General features: G+C 36.2%; 3 protein-coding genes and 1 long non-coding RNA gene across 4 annotated transcripts; 2 read left to right on the top strand and 2 right to left on the bottom strand.

Moving 5' to 3' along the window:
- The first annotated feature begins 672 nt into the window (after nucleotides 1-672).
- On the top strand, nucleotides 673-4,086 carry LOC116305772 (uncharacterized). The gene is made up of 2 exons (XM_031715748.2): nucleotides 673-1,150; nucleotides 2,333-4,086. The coding sequence occupies exons 1-2, from the start codon at nucleotides 722-724 to the stop codon at nucleotides 2,633-2,635; spliced, it is 732 nt and encodes a 243-aa protein (XP_031571608.1). The 5' UTR covers nucleotides 673-721; the 3' UTR covers nucleotides 2,636-4,086.
- A 614-nt stretch (nucleotides 4,087-4,700) lies between these two features.
- LOC116305775 (MSL complex subunit 3) lies at nucleotides 4,701-9,236 on the bottom strand. The gene is made up of 11 exons (XM_031715750.1): nucleotides 9,025-9,236; nucleotides 8,860-8,942; nucleotides 8,555-8,644; nucleotides 7,809-7,908; nucleotides 7,494-7,592; nucleotides 7,181-7,266; nucleotides 6,803-7,065; nucleotides 6,288-6,514; nucleotides 5,754-5,907; nucleotides 5,346-5,430; nucleotides 4,701-4,925 (listed from the first exon to the last, which is right to left on the bottom strand). The coding sequence occupies exons 1-11, from the start codon at nucleotides 9,130-9,132 to the stop codon at nucleotides 4,865-4,867; spliced, it is 1,356 nt and encodes a 451-aa protein (XP_031571610.1). The 5' UTR covers nucleotides 9,133-9,236; the 3' UTR covers nucleotides 4,701-4,864.
- Nucleotides 9,232-12,014, top strand: LOC116305776 (malignant T-cell-amplified sequence 1). The gene is made up of 6 exons (XM_031715751.2): nucleotides 9,232-9,346; nucleotides 10,016-10,168; nucleotides 10,554-10,651; nucleotides 11,043-11,176; nucleotides 11,395-11,462; nucleotides 11,585-12,014. The coding sequence occupies exons 1-6, from the start codon at nucleotides 9,336-9,338 to the stop codon at nucleotides 11,667-11,669; spliced, it is 549 nt and encodes a 182-aa protein (XP_031571611.1). The 5' UTR covers nucleotides 9,232-9,335; the 3' UTR covers nucleotides 11,670-12,014.
- Nucleotides 12,015-17,818: 5,804 nt separating this feature from the next.
- Nucleotides 17,819-19,908, bottom strand: LOC148914004 (uncharacterized). The gene is made up of 2 exons (XR_016121503.1): nucleotides 19,329-19,908; nucleotides 17,819-18,227 (listed from the first exon to the last, which is right to left on the bottom strand). It is a non-coding gene; the product is annotated as an uncharacterized LOC148914004 (long non-coding RNA).
- Nucleotides 19,909-25,994: the final 6,086 nt, after the last annotated feature.

Raw genomic sequence — 25,994 nt, 5'->3', positions numbered from 1 at the left:
TTTTATATAACTCAACATAGATCGTGAGGAAATGACGTCATTAACGCAAGCGATGTTTTTATATTATTTCTTTTCAGTTAAACTTTAGTTATATCTTAGTTATTTTATAAAAGAGATAGAAAACTCCCCTTGCTTGTGCTATGTTGAGTTACACAAGTACTTGGGAAATTGCGTGAGCCCTCGAGAAGTGCCGAGAAGCACACGCCTACGGCTTCTCCTAGCACTTCTCTCTGACTCACGCGATTTCCCGCGTGCTTGTATAACTCAACATAGCACAAGCAAGGGGAGTTTTTTTATCTCTTCAGTATAAAATGACCGTCGCTGCTTCATCGATGCAGAAACGAGGATCGAAAGAAGAAACTACGAATTTCTTTTATTCTTAATTTAAATGTTTTGAAAAGGACATTTAGTGTTTAAAATGTTTGTAAAAAAGCAATCTTTTCGGTGCTGGCCAAGAACGCGGGCTCTGAGTACGAGCTTGGGACAAAAGCCATGTGAAGTAAATAAATTTCTCGACTTATTTGAGTGAGTTTCATATGTTTTTATTTTGCTTCTTACTGTCTTGTAATAAAGTACAAAATTTAGGTAGCCAGGCAACGCAGTAGTTTTCCTTTAGCAGACGGGTTTCCTGTGGTACTATGAACTTGGACGCAGTCGCGGGATTAGGGATTCAGTAGCGGGATCAAACGGGATCGCACAGCATGGATTATGCAACATAATAATGTGGAAATTTAAAATGGCGTCGGGAAAGAAGCAGAGTGAAGCTGATTTGAAAGCCAGAGAAAGCGCTTTAAATGATTTGGTATTAAATTTTGGTTTCCCAAAGGAACAAGCAGACAAAGTTTTAACTGAATGCCACAATAACGTCGACCATGCTCGTGAAAGACTGTGTAAAATGTACGGAAAAAGTCCAGCTTCAGGACCCAGCTGTGTCCCTCCCAACGAACCACCTCCACCGTATAGTGAGTGTGCTTCTTCTCCAATCTCTAATCCACCTCTTTATATAAGTCAAGAAAAGGAAGCTTTGTTAAAGAACGTTGAGGAAAGATTTCCGGTCGACACAGAAGAAAGGTGCTCGTCTTGTTTTGATCCAATTAAACCAGATCCCGAGGAGGGATTCTCTGGGAAAATGATTTGGCAGGGCACAAAGGTATGTAAAAATTTTCAAAAAACTTATTACTGAACGATATAGAAATAACATTCTGTTATTCTATCGTGAATAAACTTTAACACTGAAATATGGTGGAAAATGCATCTCTTGATTCGTGCTCAACTTGTTACTGGTTATTGTTAAATATTAATCAGAAGAATTGTAATCTGGCCCTTTTAGGTTTAGATCAATTGTTCTAGTTATCTTTGAAAAATAGATACTTGAAATGAGAATATTTCTAATATATATATTTTTTAATCATAAGAGTGTAGTATTTCTCTGGACAATACAATACCCCACACCTTTTTAAAAATTGCGTAATGAATCTAAAAATAAGTTGACCTACTTGCAAGAAGGTTGTCATACAATAATAGAACATTTGCAAATTAGTGAATTAGTGAATAGTAAATTTACCGATTAGGAATAAATTATCACTGACCTCAGACTAACTACTAACATTTCAGAAACGCCAGGCAGCGCTAGAATTCGTAGTTTTAGTTGCGTTAGTTTTCCCAGTCTAAAGTAAATTCTTTTAGCATTGTTATCATGTCAACCTATTTATCTACTGCATGACAGCCACAATGTTAGTCTACACGAGCAGAAACATACAAAAACAAATACTAATCTTGTTTTTGATTTATTCATTTTCGTGTTAACTTTGAAATTACATCTTCATCTTTATGCCAGTTACATCATGTCGTCCAAAATTATCTTTTTCTTACTGATGAATTCAAGTCTGACGTCAATGATAATTTATTCCTAATCGGCAAATTTACTAAATCACTAATTTACTAAATTTAAAATGTTCTATTCTGGTATGACAACCTTCTTGCAAGTAGGTATATATAGACTCTGCATATGTGTGTAGTGTGTTTAGCTATGGTCATGGTGGAAAGTTAATAGAGGTATTGTTGGAAAAGGGATATAAGCAAGGCATTTTTGCTAGAATTAAAAACTTTTCTAATAATTAAAAACAAATTCCCATGTGTAACGCCATAAGATTGAAAGGTTTTCCATTTCTATTTCCGTACTATCATTTTCAAATCAATTCTATTCTACTCTATTTTGTACTTTGAGACTACTCCATCATATTTTGATTTTCTATTCTATTCCCATTCATTGCCTCTCTCTTCTATATTAGACTTTTTTTATTCTAATTGGTTTTATTTTCTTGTCTGGCAGGCATACCATTCCGAATGCTACATGAAGAGTAAGGGACCAAAATGTGAGCATTGCTGTTTTGCATTAATAGCACATCCATCAAAAGGCTTGTCAGGGGAATGGGGAATCTATGATAACAAAAAATATCATGAAGAATGCTATCGCCAGTTTGCTGGTCCAAGGTGTAGCAGCTGCTGTGATGTTATTGCACCTAACTCAGAAGAAGGATTCACTGGTCGTTGGATTGAAGATCATAACAAAATATATCATGAAGAATGCTTTGCTAAGAAAAACTTTGTTGAAGCCAGAGCAAAGTACTCATAATAATTCTGGCTTACACCTAGATGTATACAGGATATTACATGGGCGCGCGGAGATACAAACTTTTTCTTCGAGTGTTGTAGCTCACTCGTGAGAGATCTTTTCAACGCTCGAAGATGCATTTCATATCTCCAAGCGCCCATGTAATATTCTGTTTATTATATAATTATCCATAAAATCAACTTAACAAACTTTTTATTATTATAAAAAGGTTTTATTTATAAACTAATAGCTTAACTACACATGGTAACGATATTTTCACTGAAAATAACATTTATAATAATATTTTCACATGTGAGAATAACATGTTATTCGAAAAGGAGAAACAATATAGGTATTTTATGGATAATTATATGATAAAATCTAATATCTATACAATTTCATATAGTATTGCTACCAATTGAATAGTATTTATATAAATATCATGTTGCAAATACCTTTACCGATCATCTAAACTACTCCAACCTGAAAGTTAAACATGAGCTGCTCAGACTGCACAGGACATATGAAAGGGAAGATTTTTGATTGGATAATTATTATGTATGTAAAATATTCATTTTTGGTGATCCTAGAATTTCTAGATTTTTGTACCACTATTGATTCTGGATTCTGTTTTGGATTCTGGATTCCAATTTTAGGGTTTTAGACTTTCCCATTCACATTTGCTACATTAGGAGCCAGAAGAACAGATTTATCTCACGACTTATACTAAGCCAACTTAACTGTCTAGTGGTGTATACCATTTAATAATATTAGCTTGGGCTTTCTGGGTCTATTGAGCATATTTTATCTGCCAAGCTCACTTGATTAGATATTTTCTGAGTTCAATAAAAAATAAATAAATTAAAAAAAAATCGTCCTTTTTTCACGAGGGTAGCACTTAATAGCCAGTGGCTAACAAACCTGTGGCCCTCATTCCATGATCGAATTGGAATTTAGGAGTTGATTTTTGCGGAGGGAGGAAAACCGGAGAACCCGGAAAACCCTCGAAGCACAGGAGAGAACCAACAAACAACTCTACTCATATACAACACCGAACCTGGCAGGACTCAAACTCGGGTCGCATTGATGAGAGGCGAGCGCTCACACCGCTACACCACTCATGCTTCCCTTTAAACAAAATGTATGAAGAAAAGTCGTTTGTAAGTGTCCCAAGCTTGGCCACAATGCATTTTGCTTGTTATCTCAGGGAAAAAACAATGAATGTAAGGTCTCTAACCCCTAGTTAGTGTAAAATAATTATGTATATTATGTATCATTATACTTTCTTTGTGTATAACATGTAATTTAATTCTAAGTTCAAATGATAACAAGTTTGATGTATATGCTATTAAAAATGGCTTCTTATTGTGCCATATAAGTATTTGAGTGGAAATGATACTACGTTGTGTGAGACCATCAAGATGTGTGATGGTAAAAGCCTTTTTTTAATAAAATTTACACTATAAGACCAAGCTTGTTTGATATTTAGGGATTACACTAAAATTCTTTAATCTTAGCAAGGCATCTCTGGTTAAACTCTAGGGGTCCTAAGCATTTTTGTAATATATTGTGATAGACCTAGTTCGGCACAAGTAAAGTGAATCCTGTGATTTAACAGAATTCTGAAAGTGCCAGAATTGCAGTAGTGCATGGCTTCTACCTTGATATGATCTCTAATCGTTCTTTTAGATACTTGATGACAGAAAAATAGGTTGCCTTTTTTCACTTACGAATACTACGTATCTCATCGAACTGTGACGATGTCGAAAATTTGTCTTGCTACCACACCCTGATTTGTCTTCTGTCACGCCTACTTTTGTTACATGTATTACAGTGAATACCTTTCTGGCAATGTGCTTGTTCCAAGACAGTGACAAAAGTAGGCGTGTTAGTGGACGAATTAGGGTGTGGTAGCAAGACAAATTTTTGATGTATCGCCATAGATGGGTGAGCTTTGTAGTAAAAGATCATCCCATCTGGACAGTAAATTCCTCCCCAAAAAATGCCAGTCCTAAACTGAAATTTGTTTGAAAAATGCAAGTACCCCAAAAAGGAAAGGAATATTCATTTTGTTTCTTCCTCCATCTTGGCATTATCTATTGGCAACTTCTACTTTATTTCTGTTTGTTTAATGACAACAAAAGTTTTGCTTCAGACTACAGTACGTAGCAGTACAAAACTCAAGAAAACAAGCTTATTTACAAACTACTGCAGTTTTCATCCCTCTCTATTAGATTACAGGCTTTAACACTACAAGAAAGACTGGTAAACATCATCCTGGAAAAGTACAGGTGACCTCTCTACTAAATACCTGCAAGAAATATTCAAATAGAAAAGTCACAAAGGTTACCCTGGTTTTTATCTTAAACATGGGCCTCTGGCTCTGAAATAAGAGATGGATCATTAGGTAATAAATTGAGGGTGTTGCTTACCCCCCACCCCTCCCCCAAAAATTGTTTTCGAGAAGTACTTCAACTCTGAAAGAATACTGCTACCTCTCCTTTCAGAAAAAAAATTAAGCAAACATGAAAAAAGGACATGCCGGGGTATTAACAAAATAAATGTCGTGCAACAAATCTGCAACCCCCAACATTAATTTATTATCTACTTCTCTATCTCTAAAGGGCAATTTTATACCACGCTAATAAATAATTGATTGACACAGAAAATGAGTCAGTAAAACATTAACAATGAAAGTATGATTATAAAATAATGTCTTTGATGTACTTACTTCAGAAACAAGTCAATATGATCCAATAAAGCACTCAAGTTTACTTCTGGCATATTAGTTTTAACTAATAATCCTGGAAATTTCACTAAAAAAAAACAACGGCACTGATCAATATCAAAAATAATACATAAAGTATTTAAAAAATCCAGATCCAGGATGATTTCAATGGGAGAGGGGTGGCTATTATCCAGAGAGCCCGTAATAATACTACATACAGTAATATAATATATATATGTAATATACATCGTAGCTTCTTCTATTGATTTCAAATTGATACCTTGGAGGGGGGAGGTGGAATGGAGGGGGGAGGTGGAATGGAGGGGGAGGCTTGCCATGCACCCATCCCACCTTGTAAGATAGGCTCTTGGAAAGGTAATAAGCACATCCCAGTTTTAATACTCAACTTACCAAAAAGCCTTAGCAGGTGTTCTGGGCCATATAATTTTGATGGCAGTACTTTACAAGAAGCAGAAAGAAGTGCAACAGTCAAAGGTAGTGAAGATGACAAGCCAGAAGAAGGTTGTTTATTTGATGGCTCAGTCTCTTCTACTTCTTTTGCTTTCTGTTGGATAGTTATCAGATGGTTGAAAGTGAAAAAATTAATAAAAAATAGATGATCAACAATAATGTTGGAATACAATCATGTACAACCTGTAGATGATGTCATTATCTATGTGGTTTCAAACAAGCTATAACAGTACTTTTGTAAAGCTCCCAAGTACACCAGAAGTTGTCACACTGTGTACCCCTTTGCTTGCAGTTTGTAAACCTTCAAACTTTATCACAAAACATTCTCTGGGCTGCACTAATTCAAAGTCATGGGCTGCACAGTTAACTCACAGATCAAATCAGAATTTAGCTTGTTAGGTCTGGCATCCATCAATTTTGTATCCTACAGTGTACGTCTATAACTGTGAATATAAGATCAGTACTGTAACTCACCCTCTTTGTTGACAGCCTGCTAACTGAATTATCTACATGTAAGGGTGATGAAGTTGACGATACCATGGATGACTGAGATTCCTCATTATTAGTTACATTTGATGGATTTGTTTGATCTAGGGTATCATTCTGGTTTTTGTTATCAGAACCTGACTGACTTGCTGGGCTGGTTTGTTGGTCACTGTGTGCTGCATTGCTTCTTAGAGCTCTTCGTCTTAAGATTCTCTCTAAAGGGACAACAAAAGCATGAGTTGGAATCATGTTGCAAGGAAATTTTGTTACTCAAATACATGAATTTGGTCATAGGATTCTTTTTTTATATTTATCTTTATCAAAAGATCTTAAAATCAAAAGTGCAGAAAATATAAATCTGCAAATATCAAGAAGCAGGTGGGCCAAAGTTGAAAAAAATTGTTCATTATCCATGACCCAATACTGAGCTGATATTGTCATTTGTGTTACTGATGCCCTACAGCTGTTGATATTGCTGTTGTTTTTATATCTGGAACACTTACTCTCTTTCTCTCTTGGTGAGTTTGTTGGTTCATCAACAGTTTTTGCGTTCTCAGTAGTGGAACTCACAACACCACACTTTTCTTCTAGAGCAGAGCCATTTTGTTCACTGCTGGGTTGACTGTCATTACTGGCACTCTCTCCTGGACCTAGCTGCATGATTTGTCTGAACTGTTCTCGCTCAAAGTTGTATAGAAGAAGCGTAGGTAGAGTGAAATTAAAGTATATTTTGAGACCATCCATTAGCTCTTTCACAAGATGAGCACTGCAATAACAAGTAATAGTACTGGTGTTATCTTCCAGGCATTAAGTTTTAGTAACATTACCATTACCAACAAATAACAACTGTTTATAGAGATGTCTTCACTGTCATTAAATACCTGCTTTCAGAGTTTGTTTTTAAATAATATTGATAATATTCCTCCAAGATGTCTTCCACACATGGCGTTCTGGGCAACTGAATCAACTAAAAAGTGACCAAAATTGCCAATAAATTAAAATTATTTTTGGTTGGTGAAAAAAAAATTAATGTTACTTGAATCATGCCAGCCTAAAGTAAACTCAGATAACTGAATCTAATGTTGGTATACACGCTAAAAGAAACAAAATTCATTAACAAATTAATTTTCAGTACACTACCATCAATCCAATAAATCTACTTCCAGTAGTTAATTCTCATTAGTTCTCACTAACCTTCTTTTTTCTTTTGATAAAGTAACAGTCATCTTCCAGCCTTAGCTTGAGCTGACTTGGTATTTCAATTTCTACTTTTGGTTGATCAGTATTTTCTGCCTACAAAAGATATACCATATATGATCATTTATTTTTACCATTAAGCACAGTAGTTACCCCCTTTGTTGACACTAAATTTTATAGAGAATATCATTTGGCACCCACAATAATAAGATTCTGTAATAAAATGGTTGAAGAGAATTAAAAATTGATCTGGTGCTGAGACAAAGAAAAGAAACAACAATCAAAATGGGAAATCCAGAACTTGTTTTTTACCTCATAAGATGATATTTCTGCATTGAAATTATTGCTGGTGCTTTGAATGTTATCTTCTGAACTTGTGCTTGCTCGTTGTTGTTTTCGCTTCTTCTTGCTCCTGAAGAAAAGCAAGACTCATTAATCAAAGTATGTATTAATTTTACCTAACAGCCTTATACATACTGAGCTGAAAGTAAGCCTGGAGGTTACTGTGCTACATAAAAATATTAAAAATTAAACTTTACCATTAAATATTTTTGAAATAAATCAATTCACACATACACTCATTGCATAAGTGGTATTTTTTGTTCCTTTGTGCTGGTTGCTCACTGGGACTGAATTATGGGAGCAGTTTAGGGAAAGTTCATTTAATATGCCAAGGGAGGGGAGGGGAAAGATTTATCCTCAAAAACCATATTTTTTCACAGGCCCCTCCTTAGGACTTAAATTTATTTTTGAAGCCCCACAAACAACCCATGAATATGGTGAATTCAAATTGAGAGCCCTCCTTGTATGCATGACAAAATTTTAGAGTCCCCCCAAAAATTTCGGTATCCCCCCACCCACATATTTCCCCCCACCCACATATTTCCCCCCACCCACATATTTCCCCCCACCCACATATTTCCCCCCCTCCTCTCCTCCTCATATAAAATGGACTCTCCCTTTCTATACACCCACTTCCATGGATTTTAGAAATGATCCCCCCTCCCAACGACACAATAACCGAACATAATGTCAAAGAAATGAAAGCAAGTACTCACTTGCATGCTTGTTCATGCAGTTTGGCTTTTAATGCTTTGTTGGCTTCTGAGTTTTTAAGCACTTGATCTTCAATAACCCATCTGTCCCAGCTATCAAGTAACATAATAATAAATATGCTTAGTGATAAATAAAGCTTTAACACTCGAACACAGATAAGATAATGTACTCAAACACTAAATGCTTTTATGACATTTATTTGGTAATAAATAGAATGAAAATATAACTTGTAAATGCCAAGCAAAGATAAAATAACTTAACAAAACCATCAAATACTTTCAATTCAGAACAAACAAACTTGGAGTACCTTTTATTCCAGCCATTAAAGTGAATGAAATATTCAGGAACCTTCTTTCCTTTCTCGTCTTTAGTAAGGTCGACTTCAAGAACCTGCAAAAAATTATATTTCTCTAGCTCAAATTAGGTCTTTTCTTCGCCGCACAAAAAATTTTGATTTAAAGAAATGACCCACTTTTGCTTCGTATAGAACTCTGGATTTAGTAAGGTCCGGTTCGTAGCATAAAACTGTCTCTCCTTGGACAAACTTCGGTGCTGGATTACTTCGTACGGACGACGCCATCTTGGAACCTTTGACAATCTTGTATCACTGGGTTCCCTGTGGTATTGTAGCGCTGAACACAAGAACCGCGGTCTCAAGTACTCCTTGAGCAACCGCTGACCTCAGAGGGGAAAAACTCAAATAAAAATCACTAAGGTTTAATATATATCGAATTCGATACAATTTAATCATTTATCCCATGTATAGAAGCTACTACAACTACAATGTTTAAGAAGTAAGTGATTCTTTTTTATCATAATGTTATAGGATTATTTATCTATGTGTCTTAATAGTGGTTTTGAACCTACCAAGAAAATATCGAGGTTAGCCGTGTTTCTGTTCAGCGATTTTTCAAACATTGATGATAAGAAGAAGTCATATGGCTTTCTACTTTGTTAAAAATATTATTGGTTGGTTATTAGAATGAAGATTGGATGGCATGAGGAATGATTGGTTAATTAAAATTTAACCTACCTTTGGCTGATAGATATATATCCCTACCCACCCCTTCCCTATACACTAAGAAGCCTTCAGTGGATCTGCTTCTTATGAGGAGCGCTAAGATTCTGCCCTTAGATGAATGCAGAGGCAGAGGAACCAGGGGGGCACATGCCCCCCACCAAATTTTTTGGGGGGGCTTGGCCCCCCCAAAATATTGGTTCTTAGTCATTGTTTTACGGCGCATGCGTCTGCAATCAAACAAAACATTGTCATTATCACATAGCGTTAAATATAATCTTCAGTGCCCCCCAAAGATTTTTGCAGTGCCCCCCCCAAAGATTTTTACCTTCCGCCGCCCTTGGGGTGCTAAAGCTCACAAGGCTATTGTTCTCATGCACATATTACTGACATACCAAATAACTAGCAAGAACAAGTGTGAGAGTGTCTTTTATTTTTCTTCCAGATTTCAACACAAAGAGAATGTTTCTGGTGTTACCCAAGTGAAATCCTCAGTCCAAAGAGGAATCAAAAACAAAATAGTTGAACAGTTCCCACCAATAGCAGATTATATTAATCAAATCTTTCCCAAAAAAGATCCTATGGTTGTTGTTAAATGGTAGGTCAGGTGTTTTTTATTTATTTTAATTATTTCAAAGTTAAGAACTTTAAGTTATTTTTTACTTGCTTACTCCTACTCTCCATCCCTCCCTCCCTCCCTCCCTCCCTCCCTTTCCTTCTTTCCCATCACTTTCTTCTTTCCTTGCCTCCAACCATCCCTTCCTTGCTTCCTTTCACTTCCTTGGACCCTTCAACCCTCAATCTCTCCCTCTCTTTTCTCTTTATCCTTCCTTATCTCTCTCTCCCTCTCTCTCAAAAATTAACAACTTACCAAACATTTACTGACCATTTGCTGACAGTTTAGATTGTTTACATCACTCATTTTGGATTTCAAAAATTATCAATTTGAAATTAATCTTTTCCCCCTGATTTTCTCTCATCAGTCATGATCACATAGAGATTCTTTCAGTCAACCAAGAATTACTGTTCTTTAGACAAAGAGATGGCACTTATTATCCAAGTCTAAGACTGTTACATCAATGTACGTACTAAAGAAATGTATACGACTTTGTATTATGAACTTTTAAAAAACATTCGCATTAAACATCTTAATTTAACATCAAGGGTCCATTGGTCCTTTATTGGTCTCCTCATAGTTGTTCACTTAGGGTACGCCATTCTATCAGCAGAGGGTTGATCATTTAAGATTTTAAAATGGATGAGAAGTGTGTTTGAAAAGCCTGAGTTTGATTGGCCAAAATTGCCTATGATTGACTATGATCGACCACTAATGGTGAACAGTTGGTCAACCACGGTGATGGCTTCCATTCTGATGAACCTTGATTCTTTTTTCTACCAGAGTATCAGCTTACTTTTTGCCCATTTATTTCTGAGCTATGACAACTAGATTAACTAAGGTTATTGTATTTTAGATCCATGTATGTTACCCCATGAACAAGTTGATCGTGGAGCTATCAGATTTATTCTTAGTGGAGCTAATATTATGTGTCCTGGCTTGACATCACCTGGTGCCAAGATGGTACAACAACCAAAAGATGCTGTGGTTGTATCCTTATTCAAAGATTAATTCTAATAATCATTAAAGAAGACTTTCCCACCCTGATTTAATTATCGACTGTGTTACTTTGAAAGTTAGACTGAGCCAAGTAGGATTCAGGGGGGATGAGGGATTCGCTACACCCCCTCTTAGTTTTAGATGCACAAAACAAATAGTAGCATCTTTGAAAACCACATTAAAAAAAATTTTTCTTGACATTCAATAAGGCGATAATGGCTGAGGGCAAACAGCATGCTTTAGCTATAGGAGTACTCAAGATGTCTACAGATGAGATGTAAGTTAGCTGTACATTCAGCATTAGAAAGATAGTATATTTTCTGTCCCGTCTCTTTACATTATTATATTTTCTATCATATTTTTGTCTTATTTTTCATTATGCTGTTATTTGATTATTAGTTCATCAGTGAATAAAGGCATTGGTGTGGAGAATATACATTATCTAAATGATGGATTGTGGCAAATGAAGCACCTAGAGAAATGAATGAAGAGAACTGTTCCGCAAGATAGAAAAGAACTTAAAAATGCTTCATGACAGTTATATAATCAACGTTTTATGCACATTCTGTTTGGTGGAGAGCTATGGTTTATGAGCAAACAGACCACCATAGCCCTTTCTTGAGTTTGACAAACAATGTTTATTCTGGTCTGAACAAAAGATGTTTGTACCCAAGGTAGACCACAATGCACCATGTTTTCTATCTCAGGAAAGGTCAATGCTTATGCTGTCCACCCACCTGGCTTTGCAAACATAATTTATTGTAAGTAGGTAAACTACAATAAGAACTAGAACATTCTTTTTATGTATAATAAAACAATTAGAGAACTTTTTTTCTCTCAGTAATACAGCTTTCTGAAAGTGCCAATAGACCTTTGTACGCAATTAATTGTCCATTTCAGATCACATGACATTTCCTTGAGAATTGCTCTTTTATGACGAATGTGTTAAAATATTTACACATGAAAGGATCAACTTCCAAGAGTGGTAACATGCACCCAAAAATTGTTTTTTAACAATGCCCCTCCCATCTAGCCATAATCTAGCATCTCCCTCAATGAATAACCCAATGATGACTAATGGGCATGCATCCCGACATGTCCGACTTTTTGCTTGAACATGACAAAAGACCCAAGACCAAAAGTTTCGTTACAGTCATCCAAGATGGCAGCTATAACGTCACACATCAGCTACCAAACAATTATGTAGCTAATGCAGGCAATCTGCTGCTTGAAAATCGCTGGAAAAGGTGTGAAATTTAAGGAGCGAAAACAGCAGCAAAACTGAGTTTATTGTTAGCTTTATTTAGCATTAATTATCAGATATTCCTGACAATGACAAACATAAACTCACACAATTTGGTATTACTTTTAACTACAACAGAAAGAACTAAACAGTCAACCGTTTCCACTGATACAGTTATTTCCAATATATCTATGCTTACTTAGGCTCTGAAGTTCTGTGGTGTTATTGGGCGTTTAAAGGTTGATTTTGGTACATTTAAGAAGACTTTTAATCCGTTTTATTTCTTTCGGCATCCACTCCTGCATGCAGAGTTGAGTGAAGCGCAAACATTGCAATTCCCGCCTCTACAAAATCTTTGACAAAAACTGGTTTGTTCAGAACAATCCCATAGACACATGGATGGGTTGGCCTCGCTTTGTGGGATGGTGACAGAGAGGATGGTCATTACTAGCATAGCGCACAACATCATATGTCCCTTCATCTACAAAAGTATCACAAAGTAAAAATATCAGTAGGGATCTTTTTAAAGGTGTTTTGTTGGACTACTTAGAGCCGGTGGGAAGGGAAAGTGAATTAGCCGTTCAGTACTAGTTCTAGGTTGTATCTGCTTCACAAGAGCCAAACCTAATAGCATCAAAGGAGACCGCCTTGTTATCTATTGTTTAATTTAGGTTCGGCTCATGTGAAGTTCGACGTTTGATCTGAGCCTTAGTGATTATTATTTTCTTCGGTTTCAATTGCTTACAAATCTGATACAGTATCTCCAAAAGATTTAATTATAGAATTTCAGGAAGAACACGCAACTTGCTCCAATATTTAACAATTATTCGCTGAAGGCGAAGAAGTGATTATCGATGGAATATTTACGCGAGGTAAATATCATGCTATAAAAGTCGAATTTTAATTAAATTTGAGATTTATTTTTTTTATTCTGAAATAAAAATCATAATAAGAACAAAACAAAGTACGTGTCTTTGAAGATTGAAGTGCTGAACCAAAAGATAAGCTTCTGTTATGACCCGGCTCTACTGACGTCTGTTAGTGAGGTCTTTCTCCGCTATCAACCCCCTTCCCCCTTCCGCAAAAGTGCTCCGTAGAAGCTTTTTTAGTGTGAGCCTCTTTAACTGTACGATTGTCGGGATTCGTCTCTCCTTTGTTTAAGCCGAAGGAGGTAATTATTGTTTATACAACATGTCCGCTATGTGATTGTAAAATAAATTACTTTGTAACGAGGTACGGAACCAATCGCCTTTCGAATTATACTTGATGAGAGCGAGGACTGATGAGGGAAAGTTTTGAATAGTTTTTAAAGCGCTTTAAAAGGTTTGAGGAAATGTGAAAATGAAAGCTTAAGATAGTGCTTAAGTTGTTTTTTTCGGTTTCTAAGAGGCTCAAAAGATTGAGAGGCTAAGGTCAAAAACAAGATAAAGCAATGGTCCTTGTTCTACCAGAGAGTAGCACTGATTTAATAGGCAGTGGTTAACAAATCTGTGGCACTCATTCCAGAATTACACTATTTACATGGAAGTGAAGTGTTGAATCAGATAAGTGTACGATTAATATCCTTGGATATGAAATCCCTGGATAATGGCCTGGAGAAAGAGTGACAAGAAAAAGGCGGAAGAGATGGAACCACAAGATATATCAATATGAGCACTAAAACTAACGATCTTAATACGACGAGACAGACGAAGGGGAAGGAACTAGACGTTCTTGGGACACGGATTCTGTAAATAAATGGAAGATGGAAAAGCGGGAAAAAAGTTGAATAAAACAGAAAATATATCAGGTGTTTCTGTGGTTTTAGTAAGAGGAATGAAAATATATAAAATGAAAAAGACAAAATATATAATACCTAAAAACAGTCAGGCAGATAATTCTTCATTTAAAAATGTTCATATAGATTTGTTCTACCATATGTCTAGTTCACTGATGCACGTTTTCTCTTACCTTGAATTTCACTGAAGGTTAGTATAGTTCTTCTGAATCTCGCCTTGATTTCCACTTATAATGAATCGAGTACTGTGCTATCTAGAAGTAAGTCGCTGTTCTTATAACTCCATGGCTTGTCGTTAGCTTCCTTTCTTAACCACTAATGATTGTTTGCGATTATCAAGACTTACTGATCCCTTAAATTAAACAGATCAATGCTAATTGTCGACAACCTTCACTCCCTAACGGAAATATTAAGGGTTTTTACAATATGTGAGATACTGTCAGCTGCAGGACATTTCAAGTCCAAGAAGATCCTTTAAGCTGAGATGGCAGTTAAACATTTCCGCGAGTTCTGGACTAAACTTTGAGAGCAACTAGTACGTCATCGGATTTTGTTTGCTTGTTTTTACTTCAGATGATCTCTTATGTTTGTTTGTACTTTGATAGATTAGATCGATCAATGATTGTTCGTGCCCGGTGTGGGGTTAAAGAGCTGAGCTTAATTGGCGCAAGCATTGTACTAGATTACCGGCTTAAAAGTGGTTTAAAATCGTTATTGCATTTGCGCGTGAACGAAAAACATTTGAAAACGCTCATCATGTGCCGGGGATATTTTTTTCTAATGGGAGGAGAGAGCGTATCTGGGAATTTTTTGATTCGTCCGGACAGGGGAACACAGTAATGACCCCCCTCTCTCTTCGCAGGACACATTTCTTACAATGTATTGATGTGAAATTTCTAATTAGGCATGTAAGTCTCTCTCTTTTCTCCATGCTCTTCCTTCGGTCTTCTATTTTGTGATGACATTTAGTAATGAAATATTTTTTGTTCATGCATTTTATAGTTAAGTAATGGCTTTACTTTGAGGAGGCAATGTGTAGGGTTTTCGTCTTAAAAAGTAGCTCGTTAGAGAAGAAAAAATCGCCCAAAAGACAATGGCAAAAAAATTTTTCAATAAGGGTATTAAACAAGCGTTGTGCCACCATAATTAATATTAACTATGGTGCCAAGATCATTGACGATCAATAACATGATACACCGACGGAAAATGTTGTTATTCAACATTATGTTTTGCGTTGAATTTCATACTTATGTGAAGCTGAAATCCCCAAAAGGCACTGAGCCTTCGAAATTGCTTTAAAGCTAGAAATAATTTCCCAAAAACATTCTCTTGAGCTTCAGGGTATCGATAAAATTTGAAGATTTTTTATTTACTTATAGATGACCAAAAATAGATGTTGTCATGAGATCATTCTCTCGTTTTCTCTGTTTCTTTTTTATAATAATCCACAAAATATTCTTTCAACTTTAAAAGTAAATATAAATGTGTATATATACATATGTATATCGTATTTTGTTCGGATTTATTGCTCTTTGAGTCAAATTTAATAACTGACTCTCTAAAGAGCCTAGCTTTAGAGTGGAAGAAAATTAAGAGCGGAAAAGGATCTTTAACTTGACTAATTGTTCAATCATTCCCGAAGTCAATTTCTGTTGCGGAAATGCGTTATCAAAGATAGTTCCACTTTCAAAAGCAATGTTCTGAGGTAATTATAGTATAATTTCGTTTGTGAACAGCTAATTAAGTTTAAGAAAAACATATCATTTGTTAAAGTTAATTGGGATACAGGATACGTCAGAGGACACAGAAGAAAATTGACGGTTCAGCAAAATGTAAGGAGAATCGGAGACAGAGAATGATGAAGAGTAGGATGGCACTAGATCAAATATTGAATTCTTGGAGAGCCTTCGAATTGTGTGATCAAAAGCTCAAGCATTTGGATCGCCATGCAAACTAAAAAGTAAAGAAGATCAAGATGAGAAAAAATATGATAAATATATCACCTCATTATCAAACAACCGGTAATTTCTTCTTAGGAACCGATAGCTTGTTAGTCAAAGTTTCTTTCAATCTTGGTAATATTTTGTCCCCTTGTGACTACATGAATACTTGATTGTTGACATGACGTCATATTTTCCACCCACTTCCCTCATCCCAGCTCCCCCCCCCCCCCCCCCCAACCTCCAATCCAACTCCCACAAAAGATATTGCTGAACAAAAGTTAGTCCCCAAAAACTACGTATCTCCACAATCGTCCTCCCGATATACAATCATGAACACTTTCCTGTTTAAAAAAGAGAACAAATATTCATATCATATCGTCATATTTCGAAGACATAGCCGTGCAAAAGTTCATCATATTTGAAGAGTCAATTCTCTAAGAACATGTAAACAGTACTCATTAAAGCATACCTCCAGTTGTAAAAAGCTTGTGTTTGGGGATGTGTTTCATAAGGTGGACGTTAAGACCTGATGATGCTAGTCAGTACAAGAATACCATCCTCTGTGTCCTCTCTGATACCAGAGAGTGTGACATGAAGTAGATTATCATTCTCTTTTCCTGCCCTCGGATATACATTGCAGTTTGGAGCAGTTGCGGAAAAAATACAGACGCTCTCGCACGGGGGTTTGAAAGCTTGAATCGACAGGCGCTGGGTTTGTAAATGTGACTGACGCCTCTCATTGGATTCTTGGACCTGGCATCTCATACGTGAAAAGAATTTCTTAGACTCTCCCCTCCGTTGCTCAAACGGGTTTTCTTCCCTTGAAAAAAAAAACAGCTTCTAAACAAAGCACCAAACGCTTTAGTCACGAATGTTGACTGAGCAAACTTTTAGTTTTGATCGCCGTAAAAGAGATTGGCTTTCATTATTTTCTTTCAGTGTATCTGTTGATTCATCCGTTCTTTCATTATGGCAATGAACCTTGAGTAAATAAAACGTATTTTGACTGAGCATTGCTATATTTTCCTAACGTCCTTCCTTGTTTACCGGCGGCAGTCGGTGTTTCAAAGAAACTCTATAGATATTTTATTTCGCATTGATCGCAGATTTTGTAAATGGTCCAAGCTATGTCAATAGTCCCCTTCACAGTTCCCTGCGCCATCTTGAAAGGTGGTCGTGCCTTTGCATCGAAGCGAGACGAACGGTGAGCTTGCAATGATAGAGACTTTTTTTAACACCTTAGACAATTATTCGCATGTCTCTATCATTGCAAGCTCACGGTTCGTCTCGCTTCGATGCGAAGGCACGGCTAGCTTTCAAGATGGCGCAGGGAACTGTGAAGGGGACTATTCGTTGCATAGAGGCATGGTCTAAGGCCTGTTGTAGTTTTGCCCCCTATTGACGACTCTTATTAAAATCCAGGAATTGCTTGCTTTGTTTCATACTGCGCATGCTCGACAAAGTGCCAAGAGTACCCATCAGTTCTGCGCATGTCTGAGCCTGCATTATATGCACCCTGTCCAAGGCTAGGAATTCCAAAGATCCAGTTATTCTAGGAGTGAAATTAATGATTTAAAATCTATATGGAACTACGGTCTGACCTTCATTATCAGTCAAGCTCAGTTTATCTTATACCAAAGAAATCCGCTTGAGATAAACAGACTCCTTAATTTACTGATAGACTTCCTTGTCTATTACTGAATGGTTTACTTGATGTGGTTTATCAAACACATCTCGAATAACTGAAACTATACTAGGCATAATCCTAACTAATCTGTTCAAAGGATTTCCCGAAAAACGTCAATAAACAATCAGGTTTTAGATTTTTTAAGTTCTCCCGATAAGAACTGGCCAACTTTACTCAAGGATTCTGTTCATTAATCCCAGATCAACCATCAGATGAAACCTGAGGTAGTTGTGAAAGGATTTAGGTTACTGTTATAGATAAAGACTAAAAAGAGAAAATCCTATGATGGTCTGTCTCTTGAGACACGAACTCCTCCGGCCGAGTGATCTTTTCATCAGGATGAGCGTCAGCCATACTTCTGGTCAGCGGGCTACAAATCACCTTGGAAACAGCTGTGGAATTTTAAAATGTTTCTTTTTTATTTATATGTATGAAAATTAGAAAATAATTGAATGAAACTATTTAGAGGAACATTTATTCAAAACCCTATAGCCTCCTCCACTCAGGCATCTCTCTGAATCTCTCTCTCTCTTTCTCTGAATATCTCTCTCTCTCTGAATCTCTCTCTCTCTCTCTGAATCTGATTATAAGTCTATTAGAAATCGCGTCAACAACGAGATAAAAAGAGCCAAGAAGTCATATTATGAAAATCATTTTGCACAAAATTCAAAAAACTCAAAGGAGGTCTGGAAAGCTATTAATGAAGTCCTCTCACGAAGGACTAAATCTGGCTCTTATGTAACATCTATCAAAACAGGTGATACATCGATGAGTGACTCGAAAGAAATAGCTGAGGTATTCAATTGTCATTTTTCTGAAATTGGGACTAAATTAGCTTGTTTAATTCCCGATGGACCGACTGCTTATAATGATTATTTAATTAGAATTGGCCTAACATTCACCTTACGACACACATCAGTTGATGAACTTACGAAAATCATTAATTCTATTGACGTTAAAAAAGCGACAGGTCTTGACGGTATACCATCTCATTTCATCAAGATTGCTTCACCAGTAATAAGTCAATCACTAGTGAAGCTATTCAATCAATCAGTTGATAAAGGGATTTTTCCTAACGGCTTGAAACTTGCGAAAGTTACGCCAATTCATAAAGCTAATGACAAAGATGATTTGAATAATTACCGTCCCATTTCGGTCTTACCTACTATTGCTAAGATTTTCGAGAGAATAGTTTTTAACCAGTTATATGAGTATCTAAACTCAAATAATTTACTTTCTCAAAAGCAGTCGGGATTTAGACCGCTTCATTCGACTACTACTGCACTCCTAGAAGCCACAACGGAGTGGCTTACCAATATGGATGAAGGTAAATTGAACTGTGTCACTTTCCTAGATTTTAAAAAAGCTTTTGACACAGTAAATCACTCTATACTTCTCCAAAAATTATACTATTATGGGATTGCAGAAGAGTCGATAAAGTGGTTCAAATCTTACCTCACAGATCGTAGTCAGAGATGCTACATAAACCATACCTTATCTAGCTCTAGAACACTCGATTGCGGCATCCCTCAAGGCTCAATCCTTGGGCCATTATTATTTATTATTTACATAAACGATCTGCCAAATAGTGTCAAATTTTCAAATGCTAGAATGTATGCTGATGACACAAGTCTCACCACTTGTGGCACATCACAAAAGACTCTATTTGACGAGGTGAACGCTGATATTTCCAATATTCATAACTGGTTGAAAGCTAACGAACTTAGCTTAAATTCAGCTAAAACAGAGCACATGTTTATTGCTTCTGACGATAAATTGAAAAAAATTACCTCCGAACCACACATATATTTAAATAGCAAACCAATTACTAGAGTCTCTACAGCAAAAACTCTGGGTGTTGTGATTGACGAACGGGTGTCTTGGGCTGCTCATATTGATTACATTTGTAAAAAAATATCTTCTGGATTGAGTGGCATAAGACGAGTCCGCGATTACATCCCCTTGGAGACAGCTATTACCATATATGAGGCTCTCGTTTTACCTTGGTTTGACTATTGTGACGTGGTATGGGATAATTTACCAGTAACGTCTGCTGAAAGATTGCAAAAAATGCAAAATAGAGGTGCAAGAATAATAACAAAAAGCAGCTACGATGTCAGATCTAGTGATATTTTAACTTCTTTAGGCTGGAAAAGCTTACAAAGAAGAAGAAAGGAGCATAAAGCAATAATGATGTTTAAGACTTTAAATGCACTTGCACCAAAATCTGTAAGGGAACTCTTTTATTTTCAAGAAAATACCTACGATCTTCGTGGTAGAGAGAAGTGCTTAAAGTTACCGAAACCCAGCACTGAGTTTTTAAAAAGAGCTCTCTCTTATGACGGTGCAAAAGTGTGGAACTCGTTACCCCAAAGTGTCAGACTGTCCAATAATTTAAAATCTTTTAAGAGGAATCTTTCTTCTGTTGGTCCTTAACACTTTAATTACTATAATATTTTTGGGGGGTAGATGAGAATTTATTTCATAATTCTGTCCATATATTCTTAACGTTATTATTAATTTTTGATATATATTACCTATGAACTCGGTTTTCATGAAAACCAATTTGTACATTGATGAAATTTCCCGAGATTAAATAAAAGACATCTCTCTCTCTCTCTCTCTCTCTCTCTCTCTCTCTCTCTCTCTCTCTCTCTCTCTCTCTCTCTCTCTCTCTCTCTCTCTCTCTCTCTCTCTCTCTCTCTCTCTCTCTCTCTCTGTCGTCTGTTCAACGAGTGCACATCTAAAACACGAAGCTCTTGCAAATTTGCTAGTTTCTGTTAGTATAACACTCCAAATTATGGATAATTCGAATTTTAAGAAGTATTTAACCTACGATAGTGATTCTAGCTACTTTTTGTGGTCCAAAGATGTTAATTCCTTGAAGAAATTAGTATTTGATCTTTTGGATGATGAATCGATTTTGGCAACCGAAGTCAACGAGGACAAACACCATAAAATGCAGTCTTTTAAGGCAGCAGATTGTACTGTAAAGCTATATCAGACCACAAGAAAAATCCTTCTTCAAGGATCCGGCAGTCAAGGACTCAACAGGGTTTTTTCTGACTATCTTAAAGCAGAAGATAAAGTTGAATCTGACTCGACTTCTAATGATGGCGGTCAAGCGGAAAGAGAAGCTTCCAAAGATGTCGAAGATAATTCTTCGTATGACACATTAAATGGCAACATAGATGTTTCTATAGATTCGTCTGCTAATCCCTGTGAGTGCTTACAATTCAAAACTGACCTAGAGTCAATCGTACAAGACATAAACAAGATTAAAGATGACATTCGTTTACTTTCAAAAAATGGCGGGAAAGATAAAGAAGATGACAACAACAACAACGAGGTTCATGATTTGAATTGTAAATTACAAGAAGAAAATTCTCGCCTTACTGAAGAAGTGGGTCAATTAAGAGAAAGCATAACTGGCTTAAGGAGAACAGTGCAGGAACTCGAGTGTGAAAAATCAAGTTTAGTCACAGCGTTAAGGATTTTACAACGTCCTGAACCTTTTCCTCAATGTTTTCCTTTTCCGGCACAAGGTTTTGGTCCCACAGGTTTTGGTCCTGGTCCCATGCCGTTTAATCAATTTCGTGACTCGAATATTGTCGCAGCAACAGAAGAAAATAATTTCATACAGCATGAGGAAGCAACAACGACTATGTCCGAACTGGATCACCAATCCAAAAATGTAAACAAAAAGAAAAAGAATCAAAAGCCAAAGCAGAACAGCACTAATATGACTAATAACGTTAATGGTACAGTCCCCAAGGAGTCTGCTAATTCCCAGCCTGATACCGTGGACTTGACAAAAGAGAACTCTAAGTCTGTGTATATAGTTGGTGATTCTATTCTAAAGGGGCTCAAGTGGTGGAAGATGTCTCGTGGCAATACGAAGGTACATATGAAATGTTTCCCGGGAGCAACTGTAGAGGACATGGAGTCCTACGTCATTCCAACTGCTCACAAAAATCCCGATGAGATAATTGTACACATTGGCACTAACGACCTGAGAAATCACTCGCCAAGGCAAGTTGCCGAAAGTATTGTCAACCTAACAGAAAATATATCCCAGAATTCTAAAGCAAGAGTGACCATATCTGGGATTGTTACACGATCGGACGATGAATGTCTAAAAAGCAAAGTAACTGAGGCCAACAAGATCCTAAAAGCCTTTACAGGTAACCGCAGCTGGAGCTTTATAGATAATGGTAAGATCAATAACTCTTTACTCAACAAAAGCGGCCTTCATCTTAATGAAAAAGGCAATGCAGCTTTAGCTAAGAACATTATGAATTATCTTTATTCCGATTGAATTTTACATAATAGTACCTCCAGCAATCTTGATCATAATCTAATACCCAAAGTGAGGGGTTTTAAGGTTGCAAGTTTGAATATTGTCAGCTTGCCACTGCATTTAGATGAAATTAAATTACTTCTTGAAGATCAAGTGCTGGATGTACTTGCCTTGAATGAAACTAGACTCGACAACTCTATTTCTGATCATTTCTTGTCTATTGATAATTATACCTTTGTTAGAAAAGACAGAAATAGATCTGGTGGAGGTGTCGGTTTGTATATTCATTCTAGAAATAAATTCAGGATCAGGCATGATATAGTTAATTGTGATGAGCAGCATGAAATTATTAACATTGAAATTTTAAAACCAAATAGTAAACCTTTTGGCATATGTGCTTTTTATAGACCACCAAATTGTAACAGAAATTTTTTCGAGTCGTTTGAATGTATAATCCAAACTTTTGACCAGGAAACTAAGGAATTAATGCTTATTGGTGACTTAAATTGCAATTATTTGTGTAAATCTGATCCTAACTTATCAATCGTCAAATTTATCTGTGATGTTTATCACTTTTTTCAAATTATAAAAGAGCCCACCAGGGTAATGTGAACTTCCAGTACTTTAATTGATGTAATATTTACAAATATGCCTGACCGCATGGTAGCATCTGGTGTTTGTCACTTAGGCATGAGCGATCATAGCCTGATATATGCTATAAGGAAATTTGCGGTTCCCTCAAATACTAAGTGTCATAAGTATATTACATATAGATGCTTTAAGAATTTTGATTCGAATAAGTTTAGGACTCAGCTGAGTTCCATAGATTGGTCTCTTATTGACAATTTGTCTGATCCTAGTGAAATGGTAGAGCAATGGGAAGAGGTTTTTCTTCGAGTTGCTAATGCTCATGCTCCCTTGAGAACACGTAGGGTTAGAAATAACCACTCTCCTTGGCTCACTGGAGATATCAGACAGCTAATTATTCATAGAAATTATTTAAAGAGACAAGCAATTAGATCTGGTGATCAACAATCCTGGAGTGAGTATAAGAGCTTTAGAAACATGGTTACTAACGAAATTAAGAAATCTAAAGTTTCTTACTATCACTCTAGAATTAAAGACAATTATGGAAATCCTAAAGCACTGTGGAAAACAATAAATAACCTTACTGGTAGAAGCAATTCTACAAGTAATTCCATCACTGAATTAAAAATTAACAATTGCACTTTTAATGACCCAGCAGAAATTGCCGACTTAATGAATAATCATTTTTCCAGAATTGGCAATACACTGGTCGCAGAGATGGAGAGAGGTATCATTGATTTCCAGGATTTCCTCAGACCAGTTGAATTTAATTTCAATTTTGTGGAGATCTCTAGTGACTTAGTTCTGAAGTTTTTAAGCAATATGCCAACAGATAAAGCCACAGGACTGGACAACATATCTTGTCGGCTTTTAAAAGAAGCTGCTCCCATAATTGCTCCTATCATAGCTAATATCATAAATACGTCATTTGCTAGGGGAATTTTCCCTTCACTTTGGAAAAGAGCTAAAGTGATCCCTCTACATAAGGCCAAGGATCGTAATGATCCAAATAATTATAGGCCAATATCTATTCTCCCTATTTTATCTAAAATTTGTGAGAGGGCAGCTTATGACCAATTATATGCCTATTTTAATAAATTCAATCTCTTAACTAAGCATCAATCTGGCTTTCGACCCTTACATTCTACTGTTACTGCTTTATTAGAGGCTACAAATGATTGGTATACTAACATGGATAGTGGCTTAACTAACCTTGTAGTTTCCTTAGATTTAGCGAAAGCCTTTGATACTGTTTCACATGACATCCTAATTTCTAAACTTAAGCACTATGGGGTTGGTGGAGTAGCATTAGATTTCTTTCGTTCTTACTTAACTGATAGAAGTCAATGCTGTACCATTGAAACCTATACCTCAAATCCAGTAACTGTAACGAGCGGTGTTCCACAGGGCTCGATTTTAGGTCCGTTACTGTTTATAATTTATATTAATGACTTGCCTCATTGTCTCGAAATTAGTCAGCCTCGTCTTTATGCTGATGACACCCTAATTAGTTACGCATCAAAGTCAACTACTGAACTCTATGATAAAGTGAATTTAGATTTACTGTGTGTCAGTGACTGGCTATTGGCTAATAAGCTGAGTTTGAATGTAGTAAAATCTGAATATATGTTAATTGGATCAAATTTTCAGCTTTCAAATTTGGGAATTTCTTCGCATATCATGATTAAGGATCAAGAGGTAAAGAGGGTAACCTCTTCAAAACACCTTGGTGTGTATTTAGATCAAAACCTAACTTGGGATGTTCATATTGAAAACTTATGTAAGAAAACTGGCTCTTCCATTAATGGTTTAAAACAAGCCACTGAGAGATTTTGTCCCTCTTGATACCTTAATACTTATGTATAAGGCTCTTATTCAACCGTTATTTGATTACTGTGATCTTGTTTGGAGTAATTTAAACAAAGGCCAAGCAGACCGACTTCAAAAGTTGCAGAACAGAGCTGCCCGAATCATAACCTTTCAGGGCTATGACATAAGGTCAGCAGACATCTTGCAACAATTGAATTGGGACCGCTTGGCTATAAGACGCGAAAAGCGCCTTTCTCTCATGATGTATGATATTTTGCATGACAATACTCCATCTTATTTACAAGATCTTTTTTCAAAAAGTAAGGATTCAAATGCTTATAAATCTAAATTGAGAAATATCGAAGATAAATTAGAAATTCAAACCATTCCAAGGACTGAATTCCTTAAAAAAAGTTTCTCTTACAGAGGAGCTAAATTATGGAATTCTATTCCTTCACATATCCGAACTTCATCCTCTAGGTTAGTTTTTAATAAGAATTTGTCTAATTGGCAGTCGGATAGTACCTAGTCACTTTATATTTATCATTTATACGCATTTTAATAGCTATATATATAGTTCATATTATTTAATTCATTTTTAAATATATCACATATTATATGTAAAGCTCTTTCTTATGAAGTACGACTTTCATGTAAAGAAGTATATGACACTTATGAAACTATCGTCCTCAAATAAAGGTGCATTCATTCATTCATTCTCTCTCTCTCTCTCTCTGAATCTCTCTCTCAAAGAATTTAAAGGAAAATTGTAATTACTTTTCATATTATACTTTTCTGATTTATAAATTTGTAGAGTGATTTAATGATGTAATATATTTCTAATTTATATATATATATATATATATCACGGCTTCCATGGAAAGCAATTTCATTTATAAGTTGATGGAATTACCGTGGCTAAATAAAGGTGATTCATTCATTCATTCATTCATTCATTCTCTCTCTCTCTCTCTCTCTCTCTCTCTCTCTCTCTCTCTCTCTCTCTCTCTCTCTCTCTCTCTCTCTCTCTTTTTATGGGAGTCCGCCCTGTAGCCCGCCCCACCAAAGGAAGCCCAGGGAGCCCAAGGAGTTGCATGCGGGTGAGGCTATCAAAGCCATAAGATTCGAGATATTTCAATCACGAGATTTCGCAACGCGACTGACTGGTCATTACAATTTGAAAATCAGGTGCAGAAGCATAAATGTTTGCTACACTGAGCGTAGATTCAGCGTTTTTGACAAATCGAAATCTTCTTTTTTTCGACTCTGGAAAAAATCTTTTTGCTTTAGGTTTAAGAGAGAATTATTTTCGTATTCAAGCAGTGAGTGACAAAAACTATTTTCTTTAACTGAGAAAGGCTGTTGTACAAGGCTAACATCTTGTTATTCAGAAAGTTTAACTTGTTTGGGAGTGGAGATGACCGATGAAAGTGGAATCGAAGTGTTAACTCAAAGCAAAAAT

The sequence above is a fragment of the Actinia tenebrosa genome, unplaced genomic scaffold (genome assembly GCF_029948245.1).
Source record: "Actinia tenebrosa isolate PJP-AT-01 unplaced genomic scaffold, QUT_ActTen_1.0 PGA_scaffold0__85_contigs__length_37466705, whole genome shotgun sequence".
Taxonomy (NCBI): Eukaryota; Metazoa; Cnidaria; class Anthozoa; order Actiniaria; family Actiniidae; genus Actinia; species Actinia tenebrosa.
Note: the sequence above shows the minus strand (reverse complement) of the source record. Positions and strands in the feature narration are given on the sequence as shown.

Coding starts and splice junctions, on each gene's coding strand:
- LOC116305772 (XM_031715748.2), top strand. CDS start 722: ATGTGGAAATTTAAAATGGCGTCGGGAAAGAAGCAGAGTGAAGCTGAT. Junction 1,151..2,332: donor TGATTTGGCAGGGCACAAAG/GTATGTAAAAAT, acceptor CTTGTCTGGCAG/GCATACCATTCCGAATGCTA.
- LOC116305775 (XM_031715750.1), bottom strand. CDS start 9,132: ATGGCGTCGTCCGTACGAAGTAATCCAGCACCGAAGTTTGTCCAAGGA. Junction 7,066..7,180: donor AAAACAAACTCTGAAAGCAG/GTATTTAATGAC, acceptor TTGTTATTGCAG/TGCTCATCTTGTGAAAGAGC. Junction 5,431..5,753: donor ACACCTGCTAAGGCTTTTTG/GTAAGTTGAGTA, acceptor GTTTTTTTTTAG/TGAAATTTCCAGGATTATTA.
- LOC116305776 (XM_031715751.2), top strand. Junction 10,652..11,042: donor TCTAAGACTGTTACATCAAT/GTACGTACTAAA, acceptor ATTGTATTTTAG/ATCCATGTATGTTACCCCAT. Junction 11,463..11,584: donor AAGATGTCTACAGATGAGAT/GTAAGTTAGCTG, acceptor TTTGATTATTAG/TTCATCAGTGAATAAAGGCA.